Genomic DNA, 15,950 nt, shown 5'->3' on the forward strand with positions numbered 1-15,950 from the left:
TGAAGCTCTGTTTTCAGAGAATAACGATTCCAGAGACACAGACCCGTATTCTAGATCAGAGCAGAGAGAATCAGGTGATGAGGACCTTTCCATTGTAGCTGTAACATAACCTTCTGACAGAGCTAGTTTAAACTCTGGGATGGGTGAATCAGGTGAATGCGGCCTGTCATCATCAACAGAATCTGGAGATGAAGCTCTGTTTTCAGAGAATAATGGTTCCAGAGACACAGACCCATATTCTAGAACAGAACAGAGTGAATCAGGTGATGAGGACCTTTCCATTGTAGCTTTAACATAACCTTCTGACAAAGCTAGTTTAAACTCTGGGATGGGTGACTCAGATGTAAGAGCCATGTCTTCATCAACAGAATCTGGAGATGAAGCTCTGTTTTCAGAGAATAATGATTCCAGAGACACAGACCCGTATTCTAGATCAGAGCAGAGTGAATCAGGTGATGAGGACCTTTCCATTGTAGCTGTAACATAACCTTCTGACAAAGCTAGTTTAAACTCTGGGATGGGTGACTCAGGTGAATGCGGCCTGTCACCATCAACAGAATCTGGAGATGAAGCTCTGTTTTCAGAGAATAACTGTTCCAGAGACAAAAACTCGTATTCTAGAACAGAGCAGAGTGAATCAGGTGATGAAGACCTTTCCATTGTAGCTGTAACATAACCTTCTGACAAAGCTACTTTAAACTCTGGGATGGGTGACTCAGGTGAATGCGGCCTGTCACCATCAACAGAATCTGGAGATGAAGCTCTGTTTTCAGAGAATAATGATTCCAGGGACACAGACCCATATTCTAGATCAGAGCAGAGTGAATCAGGTGATGAGGATCTTTCCATTGTAGCTGTAACATAACCTTCTGACAGAGCTAGTTTAAACTCTGGGATGGGTGACTCAGATGTAAGAGCCATGTCTTCATCAACAGAATCTGGAGATGAAGCTCTGTTTTCAGAGAATAACTGTTCCAGAGACACAGACCCGTATTCTAGATCAGAGCAGAGTGAATCAGGTGACGAGGACCTTTCCATTGTAGCTGTAACATAACCTTCTGACAGAGCTAGTTTAAACTCTGGGATGGGTGACTCAGATGTAAGAGCCATCTCTTCATCAACAGAATCTGGAGATGAAGCTCTGTTTTCAGAGAATAACTGTTCCAGAGACACAGACCCGTATTCTAGATCAGAGCAGAGTGAATCAGGTGACGAGGACCTTTCCATTGTAGCTGTAACATAACCTTCTGACAGAGCTAGTTTAAACTCTGGGATGGGTGACTCAGATGTAAGAGCCATCTCTTCATCAACAGAATCTGGAGATGAAGCTCTGTTTTCAGAGAATAATGGTTCCAGGGACACAGACCCGTATTCTAGATCAGAGCAGAGTGAATCAGGTGATGAGGACCTTTCCATTGTAGCTGTAACATAACCTTCTGACAAAGCTAGTTTAAACTCTGGGATGGGTGACTCAGGTGAATGCGGCCTGTCACCATCAACAGAATCTGGAGATGAAGCTCTGTTTTCAGAGAATAATGGTTCCAGAGACACAGACCCGTATTCTAGATCAGAGCAGAGAGAATCAGGTGATGAGGACCTTTCCATTGTAGCTGTAACATAACCTTCTGACAAAGCTACTTTAAACTCTGGGATGGGTGACTCAGATGTAAGAGCCATCTCTTCATCAACAGAATCTGGAGATGAAGCTCTGTTTTCAGAGAATAATGGTTCCAGAGACACAGACCCATATTCTAGATCAGAGCAGAGTGAATCAGGTGATGAGGACCTTTCCATTGTAGCTGTAACATAACCTTCTGACAAAGCTACTTTAAACTCTGGGATGGGTGACTCAGATGTAAGAGCCATGTCTTCATCAACAGAATCTGGAGATGAAGCTCTGTTTTCAGAGAATAACTGTTCCAGAGACACAGACCCGTATTCTAGATCAGAGCAGAGTGAATCAGGTGATGAGGACCTTTCCATTGTAGCTGTAACATAACCTTCTGACAAAGCTAGTTTAAACTCTGGGATGGGTGACTCAGGTGAATGCGGCCTGTCACCATCAACAGAATCTGGAGATGAAGCTCTGTTTTCAGAGAATAACTGTTCCAGAGACAAAAACTCGTATTCTAGAACAGAGCAGAGTGAATCAGGTGATGAAGACCTTTCCATTGTAGCTGTAACAAAACCTTCTGACAAAGCTAGTTTAAACTCTGGGATGGGTGACTCAGGTGAATGCGGCCTGTCACCATCAACAGAATCTGGAGATGAAGCTCTGTTTTCAGAGAATAATGATTCCAGGGACACAGACCCATATTCTAGATCAGAGCAGAGTGAATCAGGTGATGAGGATCTTTCCATTGTAGCTGTAACATAACCTTCTGACAGAGCTAGTTTAAACTCTGGGATGGGTGACTCAGATGTAAGAGCCATGTCTTCATCAACAGAATCTGGAGATGAAGCTCTGTTTTCAGAGAATAACTGTTCCAGAGACACAGACCCGTATTCTAGATCAGAGCAGAGTGAATCAGGTGACGAGGACCTTTCCATTGTAGCTGTAACATAACCTTCTGACAGAGCTAGTTTAAACTCTGGGATGGGTGACTCAGATGTAAGAGCCATCTCTTCATCAACAGAATCTGGAGATGAAGCTCTGTTTTCAGAGAATAATGGTTCCAGAGACACAGACCCGTATTCTAGATCAGAGCAGAGTGAATCAGGTGACGAGGACCTTTCCATTGTAGCTGTAACATAACCTTCTGACAGAGCTAGTTTAAACTCTGGGATGGGTGACTCAGATGTAAGAGCCATCTCTTCATCAACAGAATCTGGAGATGAAGCTCTGTTTTCAGAGAATAATGGTTCCAGGGACACAGACCCGTATTCTAGATCAGAGCAGAGTGAATCAGGTGATGAGGACCTTTCCATTGTAGCTGTAACATAACCTTCTGACAAAGCTAGTTTAAACTCTGGGATGGGTGACTCAGGTGAATGCGGCCTGTCACCATCAACAGAATCTGGAGATGAAGCTCTGTTTTCAGAGAATAATGGTTCCAGAGACACAGACCCGTATTCTAGATCAGAGCAGAGAGAATCAGGTGATGAGGACCTTTCCATTGTAGCTGTAACATAACCTTCTGACAAAGCTACTTTAAACTCTGGGATGGGTGACTCAGATGTAAGAGCCATCTCTTCATCAACAGAATCTGGAGATGAAGCTCTGTTTTCAGAGAATAATGGTTCCAGAGACACAGACCCATATTCTAGATCAGAGCAGAGTGAATCAGGTGATGAGGACCTTTCCATTGTAGCTTTAACATAACCTTCTGACAAAGCTAGTTTAAACTCTGGGATGGGTGACTCAGATGTAAGAGCCATGTCTTCATCAACAGAATCTGGAGATGAAGCTCTGTTTTCAGAGAATAACTGTTCCAGAGACACAGACCCGTATTCTAGATCAGAGCAGAGTGAATCAGGTGATGAGGACCTTTCCATTGTAGCTGTAACAGAACTAGCCTGAAAGATCCTCAGTGAGTGGGAGGAATCCGATCTAAACATGTCTTCAAGCAATACCACTTCTGGCGCCACTGGTCTACATTTTGTTTCAAAATGACGTGATAGGGACATGTTGCAAAAATCTGATGGTAAATCAGCAGCTTTATCTTCAACAGTGTCTTCTGAATCAGCTAGAGAAGATTGCGGCCTGGTTGTATAAAAGTGGCAGTTTGCCACCCCTACATACTGTGGGTCACAGATTTGAGACATGAGCTTGCAGTGGTCTGCATCAAAAGCTAAACCACAGACTGGTATAGAATGTTGTGTTAAAGATGAAGATTTGTCCTGATGAGGTGAAAATACCAAATACTCATTCTCTACATCAGCACTTTCATAAGCTGCTGTTTCAGGCATTTCAACATTTCCCTCTTCTACACTAACTGCTGTTTGAATCACCAACAGCTGCTCATTATCACTAACAGAGCCAAGAGAATCAGGAGATACTGTTCTTTTCTCAAAAAGCAATGGCATAGCCTCATACTCGGTATCTGACAGCATAGATTCTGATGATGATGATGAGTGGTAATTAATGGTAACAGGATGATTCACACATGATATATATTGTGGTATGGGAGAGTCTATGGACAAGTCTTCATTTAATGTCACAGACTCAGGGGAGTATGATCTAATATCTAACATTGCTGAGTCTGGAGACATTGGCCTGTATTCGGTTACCGACTCTGGAGAAAGCGGTCTTTCCTCAGTACCAGAAAGTGAAATGATAACCCAGTTGCCAACATATTCAGATACTAACTCCATTGGTGTTGCTGCTTTGTTCTCATTTTCAGGTACATTCTGTCCGAGTGACAGCATTTTTTCAAAATTATCCTCATCATCAAGATGACCAGTCTGATTTGTATTTTGGGTTTCATTCATGCTACTTGTGAATTTCACATCAAGACTGCCTGTATAAGGAGTGTGGTGCACATCACTCTGAACCACAAACTCTGAAATGTCTTTATCAGCCTTTGTTTGCCTGTCACCTGCATGAACCTCATTGTTCCTGACTTCTTGTTTTGTGTAATCAGGGGAGTAAGCTGTAGGTAACAAAGACACATCCTCACTATCTGAATCCACAATCTCAACATTGCCTCCATACAGGACCTTATAAAGTCGGCATGAAACTTCATCCATGTGTTTTGGGGCCATTTGTTTTGCTTGTGTGCATTCTGTCATCACATTGAGGGGATAAGATGGGAGTACAGTAGTAGGTTGAGTGGGAAGCATTTTTTCACCAGCATGTTGTTGTGTAAGGCGTAGTTCTTCATCAGTTTCTGTAAGTTCCATCAACAGTTTCTGAAAGTCTTGCTCCACTTGCTCACACTCGATCAAACTGTCTCCAAAATCAGTCATTGACAACGGTCGACTTTCGCATACACCTGTCTGAGAACTGTCAGATGTCTCTGCCCAAGGCAATGGTGACAAATGATGAGCTTTGTCTCCAGAGTGGGGTCTTTGCAGACACTCTAAGCTCCAATCCTCTCCTCCCTCTGCCCCCTCATCTTCAGCAGCCCCTTCATGGTCACATCGTTCAAAAGTGGGGAAGGTGGACGTTGGGGTAACTTGGGCACATAACTTGGGTGCCCCTTTGTACATAGGGTGTAGCACATGGGATCGGAGATTATAGGGAGAGGTGCAGTACAATGTGAAGAAAGGACTTACTTGTTTAAAACTGCCAGTGTGTACCAAGTCTGTCATTTCCTCATATGTTCTTTGTGATAAGCTGCAAAGAAAAGAAAATGTAGAAATGCAGTGCTGAGACAAATGACCAAAATAACCCAGCATCGGCTCATATTACTGTAAAAGAATATATTTCATAAGTTTAAGGAAATTAAACCGACAATATTTAATGCATAGTAGTAAAAACCGTATTAAGTTTGCAAATCTGTGTCAAAACAATCACTAAAAGGAAGTAATAAAGGAAGCATCTTAGCAAACTGCTTTTAACCTTAGCACTGTGTTCCTTGTTTCTCTCTGTTGATGTGCAGAACAATTGCAGAGCATGTGCACGGCTGTCAATAAACAACAAATAATGTGGATGGGGTGACATTAAACGAAGCATTCAGAGTAACTCACTGTGTTGTTTCCATCTGTTTTTGTGGCTTGTCTTTGTGAACAGTTCTAAGAAGGCCTGCTGCCGTGGAGTCTGTCACCGGTCGTCCTGTTGTCTCGTGAAGTGATGACAAACTGGATGAAAGGTCTTCTGCTGACACTATGGGAACCTGTTGTCCTGAGCGTGGACTCTTTTTTGCAGCCTCTGTACGTTTGCTAATCCTGGGGCTGTCCATGTCTTCATGAAGAGCAGCGAAACCTGATCGGGCACACAGGACAGGAAGGGAAAATTTAACCTCTCAACAGCCAACAGCTCACGGTCATATCACTTTGAACAGAAGTTAAATGAAGTTTACTAGATTCTAGTAAACGTCTAGTAACTAGAAGACATCACCTAATCTCGTGCATGAATCTTACAGCTTTCTGTTTTAGTATTGTATACTCAAAGTATTTGGTTAGCTTGTGCACCTTCACTATGGTCCTGTGCTATGGTCCACTCGATTTCTGCATACGTATGTGAAGTTTCTTCTTCAGACGTCCTGCTTTCAATAAGGTGAACAATATCCATTCGATTGATCTTTGTCAGTCTTTTGATAAGTGTTGCTTCTGTTGAAACAGAATAAAAGTTTCACTTCAAAGCTGACAACAAGATTTCTTTACTTATTAAGTAAAAAGCAATAATTCTGAGAAATATATACCAACTACAGGAACTAAACACTGGCCTGTGGCAAGATTTCCCTCCCTCTCTGTCCAGACTTTCAGAAGAGCATGGCTTTGGTCTTGAAGTGAGTTGGGGTTTCCAGTTCTTATCTCATTGATCCTCTCCTCACTGAAGTCAAGCTCCTGTGCTAACTCTGTTGGCGAGAAGATGATACAGTAACAATCGTGAATATTTGAAGATACATTTGAATGTCTGGTGTATCTTGAGGGCCTGCCAACTATGCATTGAGCTTGAGCGCTTCATCGCCGTGATGAGGTGTCACTCACCCGTCCAGCTGAAGCCAAGGTGGTCAGCTATAATGGCCAACCGTTGCTCTTTTCTCTCTGCTTCATCCTGTGGATCTACTGCAAATACCACCAGACAGCCATGAGCGGTCAGAACCGCAATGTGTTCCAAATGATATGTTCACAAATATTAAAAAATAAAACACCTTCACTGGCTTTCTTTTTTGTGTTCTACTAACGATGTCTTTACATAGGATTAATTAAGGATCCAGACCTATACCCTAGAGCATGATGTGTCATTTCAATCAATTGTTGCCATTACACTTAATTGTTCTGGATATTATTCACATTTTAATCTTTAAAGTTGTTTTCACAATAAAGCCTTTAAGTCAATCTTGAGATTTTCAGCACACATACAAGGAAAGTGAGACATCATTACAAACAAAAACACAGCTCAAGCAACATGTTTTCCTTTTTACTTCAAGAAGACATAATCACAAGAGACAGAGAGGCAGCACCTTTAGCTATCGTACTAATGAGGCACAAGAGATAGAGAATAGCCCCTTAAACTGGGGGGATACCTTGACTTTGGACTTTATCGTCTGGGATTCGCTGCATCTGTGTCTCAACAGGTTCGTCCCACAGTGGTCTAATGGGAAAGATGTCTCCTGAGGGAGGGAAATGTTCTCTTTCTATGACTAAAGGATCAATGAGACTGCTCTCGTCATCTGAGATGGTGGCCGCAACCTCTTGCTCTCTGTCTGCCTCTGCCAACCTTGCCACCAGTTTTGCTGCTTCATCACTTATCTCTTCAAAGAACTCAACGGGCTCTTTATAGGGCTCCCTTTTTTCTTTAGTGGGTGTTGTTGAATGTGACGACTGACCGCTTTTGCCTCGGACTGGCAATCTGGACTGAAAACCCTTAGATTTTGCCGCCTCAGCACTCAAAGGACGACCCTGTTCTTTTTTAGATGACCTGGGAGACTCCCCCTCACAGAAACTCTTGGCTTTGGAAGATGGAGTCTTGGTTTTGACATCCACAGAGGGACCTGCATCTGTCTCAGATTTTCTCCTTGTATCCTTTTTCACAGGGACCTTAAGTTTTTTGTCCTGGTTATTTTCAGCACGTTTAGAGTCAGGCTTCATCGTGCTAGCTTTAACTGGAATTCTAGATTTAGATTCAGAAGTAGAGATGGCCTCTTTTTTAGGAGTGCTGGAAGGGGAAACTGCATGAGATGGAGAATGAATTGTTGATTTACCGCGGCCTTGAGAAGAAGTAGGCTTAGCTGGTGCTTTGACTGGAGTCTTTTTAACACTACTGGAAGCGCTTTGTTTGGATTTTCCTGTTGTTTTGGGGGCTTCTATTACTGACTGTGGTTCCTCTGGAGAAGAGTCAGAGGACTCTTCCCCCTGTTCAGAGTAAACTGATCTAGTGATAGTAGTATCTGCTGTCTGTACATTTGTTATCATTTGACCAAGGGAACTTGTGTCTAAATCTAAGGATCTTTCAGTTATCTCTGCTTTCATCTCTAGAAGTTCTGGGGATGTCTGATCTTTCTTTGTAGGTTTAGCTGAAGCTGAAATGCCCATTTTGGGGATTTTAGATTTGGAGGCATCAGCTTTGCAGCTTGGCTGTTCATTTTCAGGCGAGGACTGAAGCTGTGAATCAGCTGTTTCTTTGGATTGCTCACTGTTATCAGTCTTAACCTCTAGTGTTAAATTGAGACCAACTTCCGGTTCTGTAGCAGATCTTTGACTCTCTTGTCTGGGCTCTTCTAAGATAGGCTCCTCTAAAGGCTGTTCTCCTATCTGGAAAAAGGCAAAGCCAACAGCCTCTTCCTCGTAGCTCCTCTTTGTCATGTCAATAGCACCACTGCGGGTCATCTCAAAGAGCTTCCCTTCTTGGAATAGAAAAGGATTGGGCTCACTGGTGGGAGTGCTCTCTTCTGTTGGTGTCCTACCAGGTGTGGTGTCTGGAGACTGACGGTCAACAACCAGATTCAGTATCTTCTGTTCCTCCTCTTTTACGCGAGCTTCAAAAGTGGCATCATCCTCCCGCATTGCAGACCAAGACTCGGTATCTACCCTTGCAGTGACACCTTTGGACTCGGTCCTGGGAGGTTCCAGTGTCTCGTCGTCCTCCTCTGTGTCATCGTAGATGCAGACCTCTGGTTTAAACGTTTCCTGTGTCTTACTTGTAATAACAGTTTCACAGAGTCCGGCCTGATCTCCTTTAACTTCATCTGTGACATTACTACATCTTTTCAGCACACCTGTCTGTGGCTCACTAATCTCTAACTCTTGACCATGCGTATCATCTCCTCTACTTTCCCTTGACTTCCTTAAGCTTTCTTCCTTTTGCTCATCAGTCCTATTTTTAGTATTTGATGTTGATGCCTTTGTGTTGCTATTGTCTTTATTGGCTTTTCCAGATAATGGGCAACTTTCTTCTTTTTTCATTTGGGATTTTGAATGATGCTGGTCTGAGACAGAGTGAGGTCCCTCTGAGGTGACACTGGTTGATGATGTGCTCTTGGCCTCTTTGCTGTGGCATCCATCATTCAAACCTGCTGAAAAAGGAGAGGGAGGTTGTACTTTAATAAGGGGATCAACAAAAAGAGCTAATTTTGAATCCTCTGTGGGTGTACTGAACCCACATTCACTTTGCGATAGCTTCTCACTTTCACAGCTGTCATCCCCTATTTTGGCATCTGCTGGAGAAAACAAATCTTTTCTAGACTTCGTTTTGCTCTTCACGTCTTGTTCCATTTCATTAAATGTTTTTATTTTGGCTGCCATCTTAAACATCTCTTCCTCAGGAGTGATCTTTCTCCTAGCTTCGTGGCTGTCTGATGCATTATCTTCTTCTGGGTCTTCAGGGATGACAGCCGGTTTTGATAGAGCAAAGAGGAATGAATGATCAGGGGGTTTGGGGTTTACCTCATAACTTACCTCTTCAGAACTAGGGGTGTCAGGGGAGAGGGGGCTCTTACCAGAACTTGTCATCTGAGACGTCTGCTCACAACTGTCATCATCAGCACTAGCCTCATGGTCTCGAAGAAGCCTACTGGGCACAGTTTCCTCGGGGAATTCTGCATCTTTGGGAGGCTCTGGATGGCTATAGGATTTGCTAGGTGGACCTAGTGGGAAGAATGGGCAGCTTTTTAGCTCTACAGGACTGCTCTCTAAGGAGTCATGAGGAGGTGATTCCTTAGTTGGGCTGGGTTCAATAGAGTCTGGGGATTTGTGGGAGGAATTTTCTTCCATGAGAGGACTACCCTCTAACGAGTCTCTGTGGCTTATTGTTAAAGAGTCATCAGCTAACGGACTGAGAGCATCTGCGTCTTGTTTTAAAAGTAAGTCTAAGCTTTCGTGATGCTGAGACGGGGATCTAGGAGCTGACGACCCAACTAAAGACAATACTAGCTGATGATCGGGGCTTTCGTCATCGCTAAGAAAAGTTTCTATAGTCTCTGAAATTCTTTTTGTAAGCTTTTGTGGTTTTGACTCACTCCTCTTAACAGATATAGACTCACTTGTAGTGTGGTCATCTGTAGCCTTGCTGGAAGAGACAAGGAGGGTCAATTCTGTAGAGAGTTGGTCACCAGTGGTCCCTATACCAGAATCCCCACACTTCTCTGTGTCTTTACTCTCTTTCTTTACTGTTGCGGCAGCTGGTGCCAAAGTTGTAGAGGTTTGCTTTACAGTTTTGGGAGAAAGCCCTAGACTTTCAGGGCTTGTGCCCGGAGTGGCTAGACCCTCATGTTTGTAACTGTCCTCAGAGCTCAAATGAGAGGATCCATTTCCAGAACTTAGGGAGTCTGCCACACCCTCATGTTTAAAGCTGCCAGAGCTATCATCAAGGCCACCGTTTCCAAAGTCTACAGTGTCAGTTAGCTCTGAATCAGCAGAGGGTTTTGTGTCTTTGTCTTGCTGACTGATCAGTTTCTTTTGGGGTTTGGAATCCAATGACACTTCTCGCTCTTGAGGGACGTGTGAAGCTGCTGCTTTCGTCGTGGATTTTGTGTGGATAGTTTCAGATTTAGTGCTTTTTTCTGATTTGGATGAAGAGGATGTTTTGAGCTGAAATAGCCCCGACTTTCTCTTTGAGGGGTCTTGACCCGTTTGGAATGCTTGCATCAGCTCTTTAACTGACATGGTCTCTTCAAGTTTTTCAGAATCAGCTTTAGGGGATTTATGCGGGGCCTGCTTTGACTTAGTGGTTTCTTTGGCTTTTGGGGAGGATTTGCTCATAACAGGCAAATGCGTAGGTTTGCTTCCAGTGACCTTTTTGCTCTTTTGCTCTGCCTCCACTTTCTGTTGTAAGGCTTTGACTTTGTCCTTGATTGATCCGATGGGAGTTTCTTCAATCACTGGGGATACAGGGGATGCTGGGGCCTTGGCTGTGGGCACGCTTAGACGACTCCCTGTTTCTGTCGATTCCTCTGTCTTCCCCTGGTCTTTTCCCTTCCGTCTCACTGGCTTTTTAACATCACCAGTGGCGGGTTTGTCATGTACTTTGGTTGGAGTGGTTGGTTTTGTACTTTTGCGTAGTACAACATCAGTGAATCTTTCCTGGAAACTTGTCTCTTTTTTGGCTTTAACTTTAGAGCTTATTGGTACATCCAGCAGGTATTCTTTAAGGTCACCACTGTCCTTGATGGCTTTAGGTCTGGGAGTCCCTCTGTTACCTCTACTTTCCCGTAAGACGAGCTCTTGATTTTCTAAAGCTGCCATCTTTTTGGCTTCTTCTATCTCACTATCTGAGAGGAGAACCCATTCCTCAGCCATTCTAGCTGCTTTCGCTGCCTCCTCTGCCACCTCACCCTCATACGTTCCACTCCTCAGTATTTCACTGACTTTCTCTAGGTCCTCTTTGACTTTCTCTAAGTCTTTTTCCATTGTTTCTAACGCTTCTCCAGAAACTTCCTCGGTCCCTTTCTCTAGACCACACCCTCCTAAGGAAGGGGATTTCTCAGCGGAGTCTGCAGTCAAGATGACAGTCATTTTGATCAAATCTTGTTTCATCTCTGACACGTCGGATAGAAGATCTGGTTCTCGAATCAGCTCTGATTTCAGGACTGACGTCTCCGTCTCTTCATCTTCCATACGGAAGAAGAACAAGTAAGGAGTAAAGAAAATTAAAAATTTAAATGAAAGGAGACAGACATTGGAGAATGTGGTCAGGACAAGATTGGAGCACACCGCAGGGATCATAGGACAACAAACTCACAATGGTTTCTATTGTACACCAGGGAATCAAAGGAATTAGGCTTGTAGTTTCATATGTCTGTGCTGTGGTAAAGCAAATGCTAAACACATACCAATGGGAAAGGATATGAGCAGGAAATAACTTGCTTTTACACTTGCATCCACACTCACAAGACAAAAATACAGATCAAAACTGGAACTGATAAAAAAAAACTAGCATGTGACTGAGAAACCAACAAAACAATGAAAACCAAAACAAAACATATGAAACAGAAACAACATCAAAACATCTCAAGATTGCTCAGATGTATGGGAAATGTCACTAACTCTATGAAAGAAAGCCAGTGATAATGTAAATGGCGTATGAGGATTTGCCATGTTTAGCTCTATTGCCAAACTAATATATTTTATTTCAATTCAAGCAGGAATGAAGGAATTCTATTTCACTCCATTCTGCTTTTGACTAAATCAGCATTTGGAAGACAACCGTAATGAAAACTCACAAAAAAAGAAACAGAAGCAAAAAACAGTGACATACAGAGCAAACAAAATGAACTCTCACTAAGAAGACGGTACGTATAATCACACAGACACACAGCACACACATTCATTTGTAAGTATGGCAAGTTATTTCCATGCAAAGTAAAGGGAAATGATGATGGAGAGGTCATAGAGAAGAGTGATGAGAAAGTTGGTACTTAGTTGCTTGTCTTCTTTCAGTAATGTGGTGAGTTCTGGGCCCGATCATTTAGCAATTCCAGTTTTTAAAATGTCAGTGACATTGATACTGTGTGAAAGTTGAAAATACACACAGTCCATAGAGTTTTACTCAATAACACGTCCTTTAGAAACGTAACGCTAACAAATATGGGTTGATTTGTTAAATGTATCTAATTAACATGTTTTGTGACTTTTTTCCTGAATGTTCACATTACCACGAGACAAGCCATGGTGGAGGGGAGAGGGGGAGGAGCCTGACTACACTAGTAGCCAACTTCAGGAACTTAGAGCATATGATACCAGCACAACCCTAGCACAACATGGCACAAACTGCACCACAAAAACAATACTGGGAAGAAAAAGGAAGTTCAGAATTAGGAAGGTGGAGTCTGGATGTGCTTCACTCATGGCGAATCACATTTTGTCCTATCTCCTTTTAAAGGTGATTTGTTCTGTTACTGTATAATGGCTACAGTCATTTAACTCATGTCCCACAAGCAGCTGTGAATCATGTTACTGTTGAGAGTCTCTTTTTGATCTAACCAATGCAGAACGAAGTGTGGAAATGCAGAATAAAAGCCCAAATTATGCACAACACAACACTAGCTGCACCTCTCCACCCACCTGGCCAATCAGGGCCAAGTGCAACCACATCAGCAACCACGATTATGACAGTGTTAGCGCTACGCTGGCTTTCAGGCTAGCACATAGATATATATATATATATGTATATATAGGCCGTCACATAAACATCACCACAGTATGAATGAAGATCATATTTATGTACATACGTAAGTTGCATTGTTTAACTCTTTCTTCGTATCTCCAATCTCGCATTGTAAAAGAATGAAATTGGATTAAATTGAAACAATGAGGTGTAAATCATTACGAAACAAGAAAAGTAGAGAGAAACATAACTTTGAAAAGATGGACTTCAGGGTGAATGTGTATGAGTCTGGTTATTCCTCTGCATTCTCATTACTAGTGTTAGACTTATTCACACCATTTACACCAATATTATTTTGATTAATAAATATATGCATTTTTATCAAAGAGCAGCAACCACGTTAGTACAAGTTGCAGAGCAAAGTATGTAAGTAAAAGTACGTCTTACATTTCTCGAGCAGTCTGTTGGTCTGAAAAAGATCACATGGAAATACAACAGTTAGGATGTTTTGACCGCTGCACGTGCTAATTATTTTAACTATCACTACACCTATTACTGAGGGAAAGAGCACAGATAAGCTAAGTCACTGCTGAATCACAGTCTAAACTACAGACAGAGGCAAAGACAGATTAGTGGAGCTAATGGGAAGACGAGGGAAATGAGAAGCGCTGGCTGCTTTTACCTCTTCCTCTTGTTCTTGGTCTGAATCAGACTCCTTTGGGGAACAAGAAGCAGCAAGAAGCAGAACGATGTACAAATAGAAACAAGAGCAGTATTAAGGTCAGACAAAGGGCAAACCAACGGTTACCATAGCAACAAAAACAAGAGGTCAGTGTGGATGTCAGTGAAAGTCAAAGTGGGCTTCAGAGATGGACTAGGTAAATATATTACATGTGTGCTACAGCTGTGCTCAGACGTTTACATCATGGGCATGGATGTTATGGTCATTTTGGGCTTTTTCACTGGGGGAATAATTCTGCAACATAAATCTTTAATTACTTTATTTTGGATTCTTTCTAATCCACACAGGCTCACAGTTATAGATGCATATTTGGTTAAATGTCCCTTAGCTTTGACCAAAAGCATCTGCCATAATTCTGTCTCTCCTTGGCCAAATTGAGTTCATTTAGCGGCTGTCTGGGATCTGGGGTTTGAACCTCACCAGCTTCTGTCATTGTGGCCAGATAACTCTTTGCCTTGTTTGGCCAAAAAACATGTGCAGCTGCAAACTTCAGTCACGATTACAGGTGTCAGTTTTGGAGCAGGGGGTTCGTTCTTGGTGAGCGCCCTCCGAGTCCACGGCGAGCCCTCCCGTCACTGTGGACAGGGACACTGGAACGCCTGAGCTTTGGTGCTAGATTGTCCCTGATCATTAGATTTCCTGTCATAGTGTCACAGTTTGGGTCTTCTAGCAGATCTGGACAAAGTGGTGAAATAACTTGTGCTTACATACAGTTGTTTGAACTGATGATTATGGGAACTGTAGCTGTTAGAAATGGTGGCAGAGACCGCCAACGTGCTAATGCAAAACTCTCCCTGGACTTCCTCATTGCTCTGAGGATCGGTCTGCCCAGTGAGAGCTGCTAAATAAACCCCTTTCATGCTGGAAAAAGAAACTACCAGTTGTGGAGAATTATAACTACCAGAGTTATTATTAGTCTTAGTTTGTCATTTAGCTTAGTGCGAGTTAGTTTGGAGGGCGGGTTTGCACCTTTGTTCTGTTTGAAAATGTTTCTTTTTTGTTTCTTTAGTTTCCGTGTTAGTCTTTATTACTTATTATTTTATTTATGGCAAACACTAGAGTAAGATGTATGAAAATCAGTATAGGTGTTACAATATAAACACAACCTTTTTAAACCAGTTCCCCGACGGGGTTGTAGAAACCCTGTGTTGTACAGCACCAAATCATACCGTAAACGAACACAGAATATTTACAATTTCATGCTGTTTTAGTTCGTTTACCAACTACACACATTTTATTCAGTTAGATTTAATTTTGTTAAAGGGTGAGGGGATATTATAACTAAAACCTTTCTTCACATGTAGTATCTGTTTTAGGCTTAGAGCCTATCATCACTCTGACTGCAGAGCCTTCAGCAGCACACTCATATATTTCAGTCTGTCTGCACAGTTTTGTCTCTCTGTGGATTAAAGAAAAGCTAAAGTAACCTTCTTATTTAAAGCCATTAAACATGTATTTTGTGCCATGAATCCACCTTGGAACAAGAACATAAAATGACCGTGATATTCACGCCCATGATAAGTCCATGCACACTGCTGACCACAGCTGTTTATGCAAAAACAAACAAATATTTCACAGGGCTTTAACATGACACCACACACTATCCACAGTGTTAAAGACAGTTACTATTAATCTTTGAGTGCTTAGAATTATATTTAGGACACCAAATATGAAAATAATTTGGATTTCATTTAAGTTGAGGGAGTTGATCAGTGGGACATTAGTACATAATATGCAATGTTCCCTCTAAGCTGCGCGTGTGCAGTTGTGCACTGCTGGCAGGTCTCTGCACACAGAAAACAATCGAACCTTAAGTTAAAATGAAAACTTTAACAATTCTGTTCTGCAGTGTTAGTCAGTGACTGGCTGCTCCCGTATGGGATCAGAACGAGGCCACCTTATCCCGTAGTCCAGCCAATCACGCAATTCACATTCGTATATACGCAGCTAATCAACGTGGTTGACAGGCTATGACAGCGTCCTTATGTGCTGACACCGGTGTTTTAGCAAAGCGGCTGATGTGGCGTGAAGCCACGTTAATGACAACGTGTACAACCA

The 15,950-nt window shown here is 42.5% G+C and overlaps 1 protein-coding gene across 7 annotated transcripts in view; it reads right to left on the reverse strand.

The window, feature by feature from the left end:
- The window catches only part of ank2b (ankyrin 2b, neuronal), a 120,303-nt gene that overhangs the window by 13,309 nt on the left and 91,044 nt on the right, over window positions 1–15,950 (reverse strand). For 3 of the 7 annotated variants that reach the window (XM_040034599.1, XM_040034598.1, XM_040034601.1), the window contains exon 1: window positions 738–5,211. In XM_040034599.1, coding sequence (XP_039890533.1) covers window positions 738–5,151 — 4,414 coding nt within the window. In that variant the 5' untranslated portion in view covers window positions 5,152–5,211. The other 4 variants (XM_040034603.1, XM_040034604.1, XM_040034600.1 and 1 more) reach the window with 4 other exon arrangements.

The sequence above is a fragment of the Simochromis diagramma genome, unplaced genomic scaffold (assembly GCF_900408965.1).
Source record: "Simochromis diagramma unplaced genomic scaffold, fSimDia1.1 OVJJ01000439.1, whole genome shotgun sequence".
NCBI classification, from domain to species: Eukaryota; Metazoa; Chordata; class Actinopteri; order Cichliformes; family Cichlidae; genus Simochromis; species Simochromis diagramma.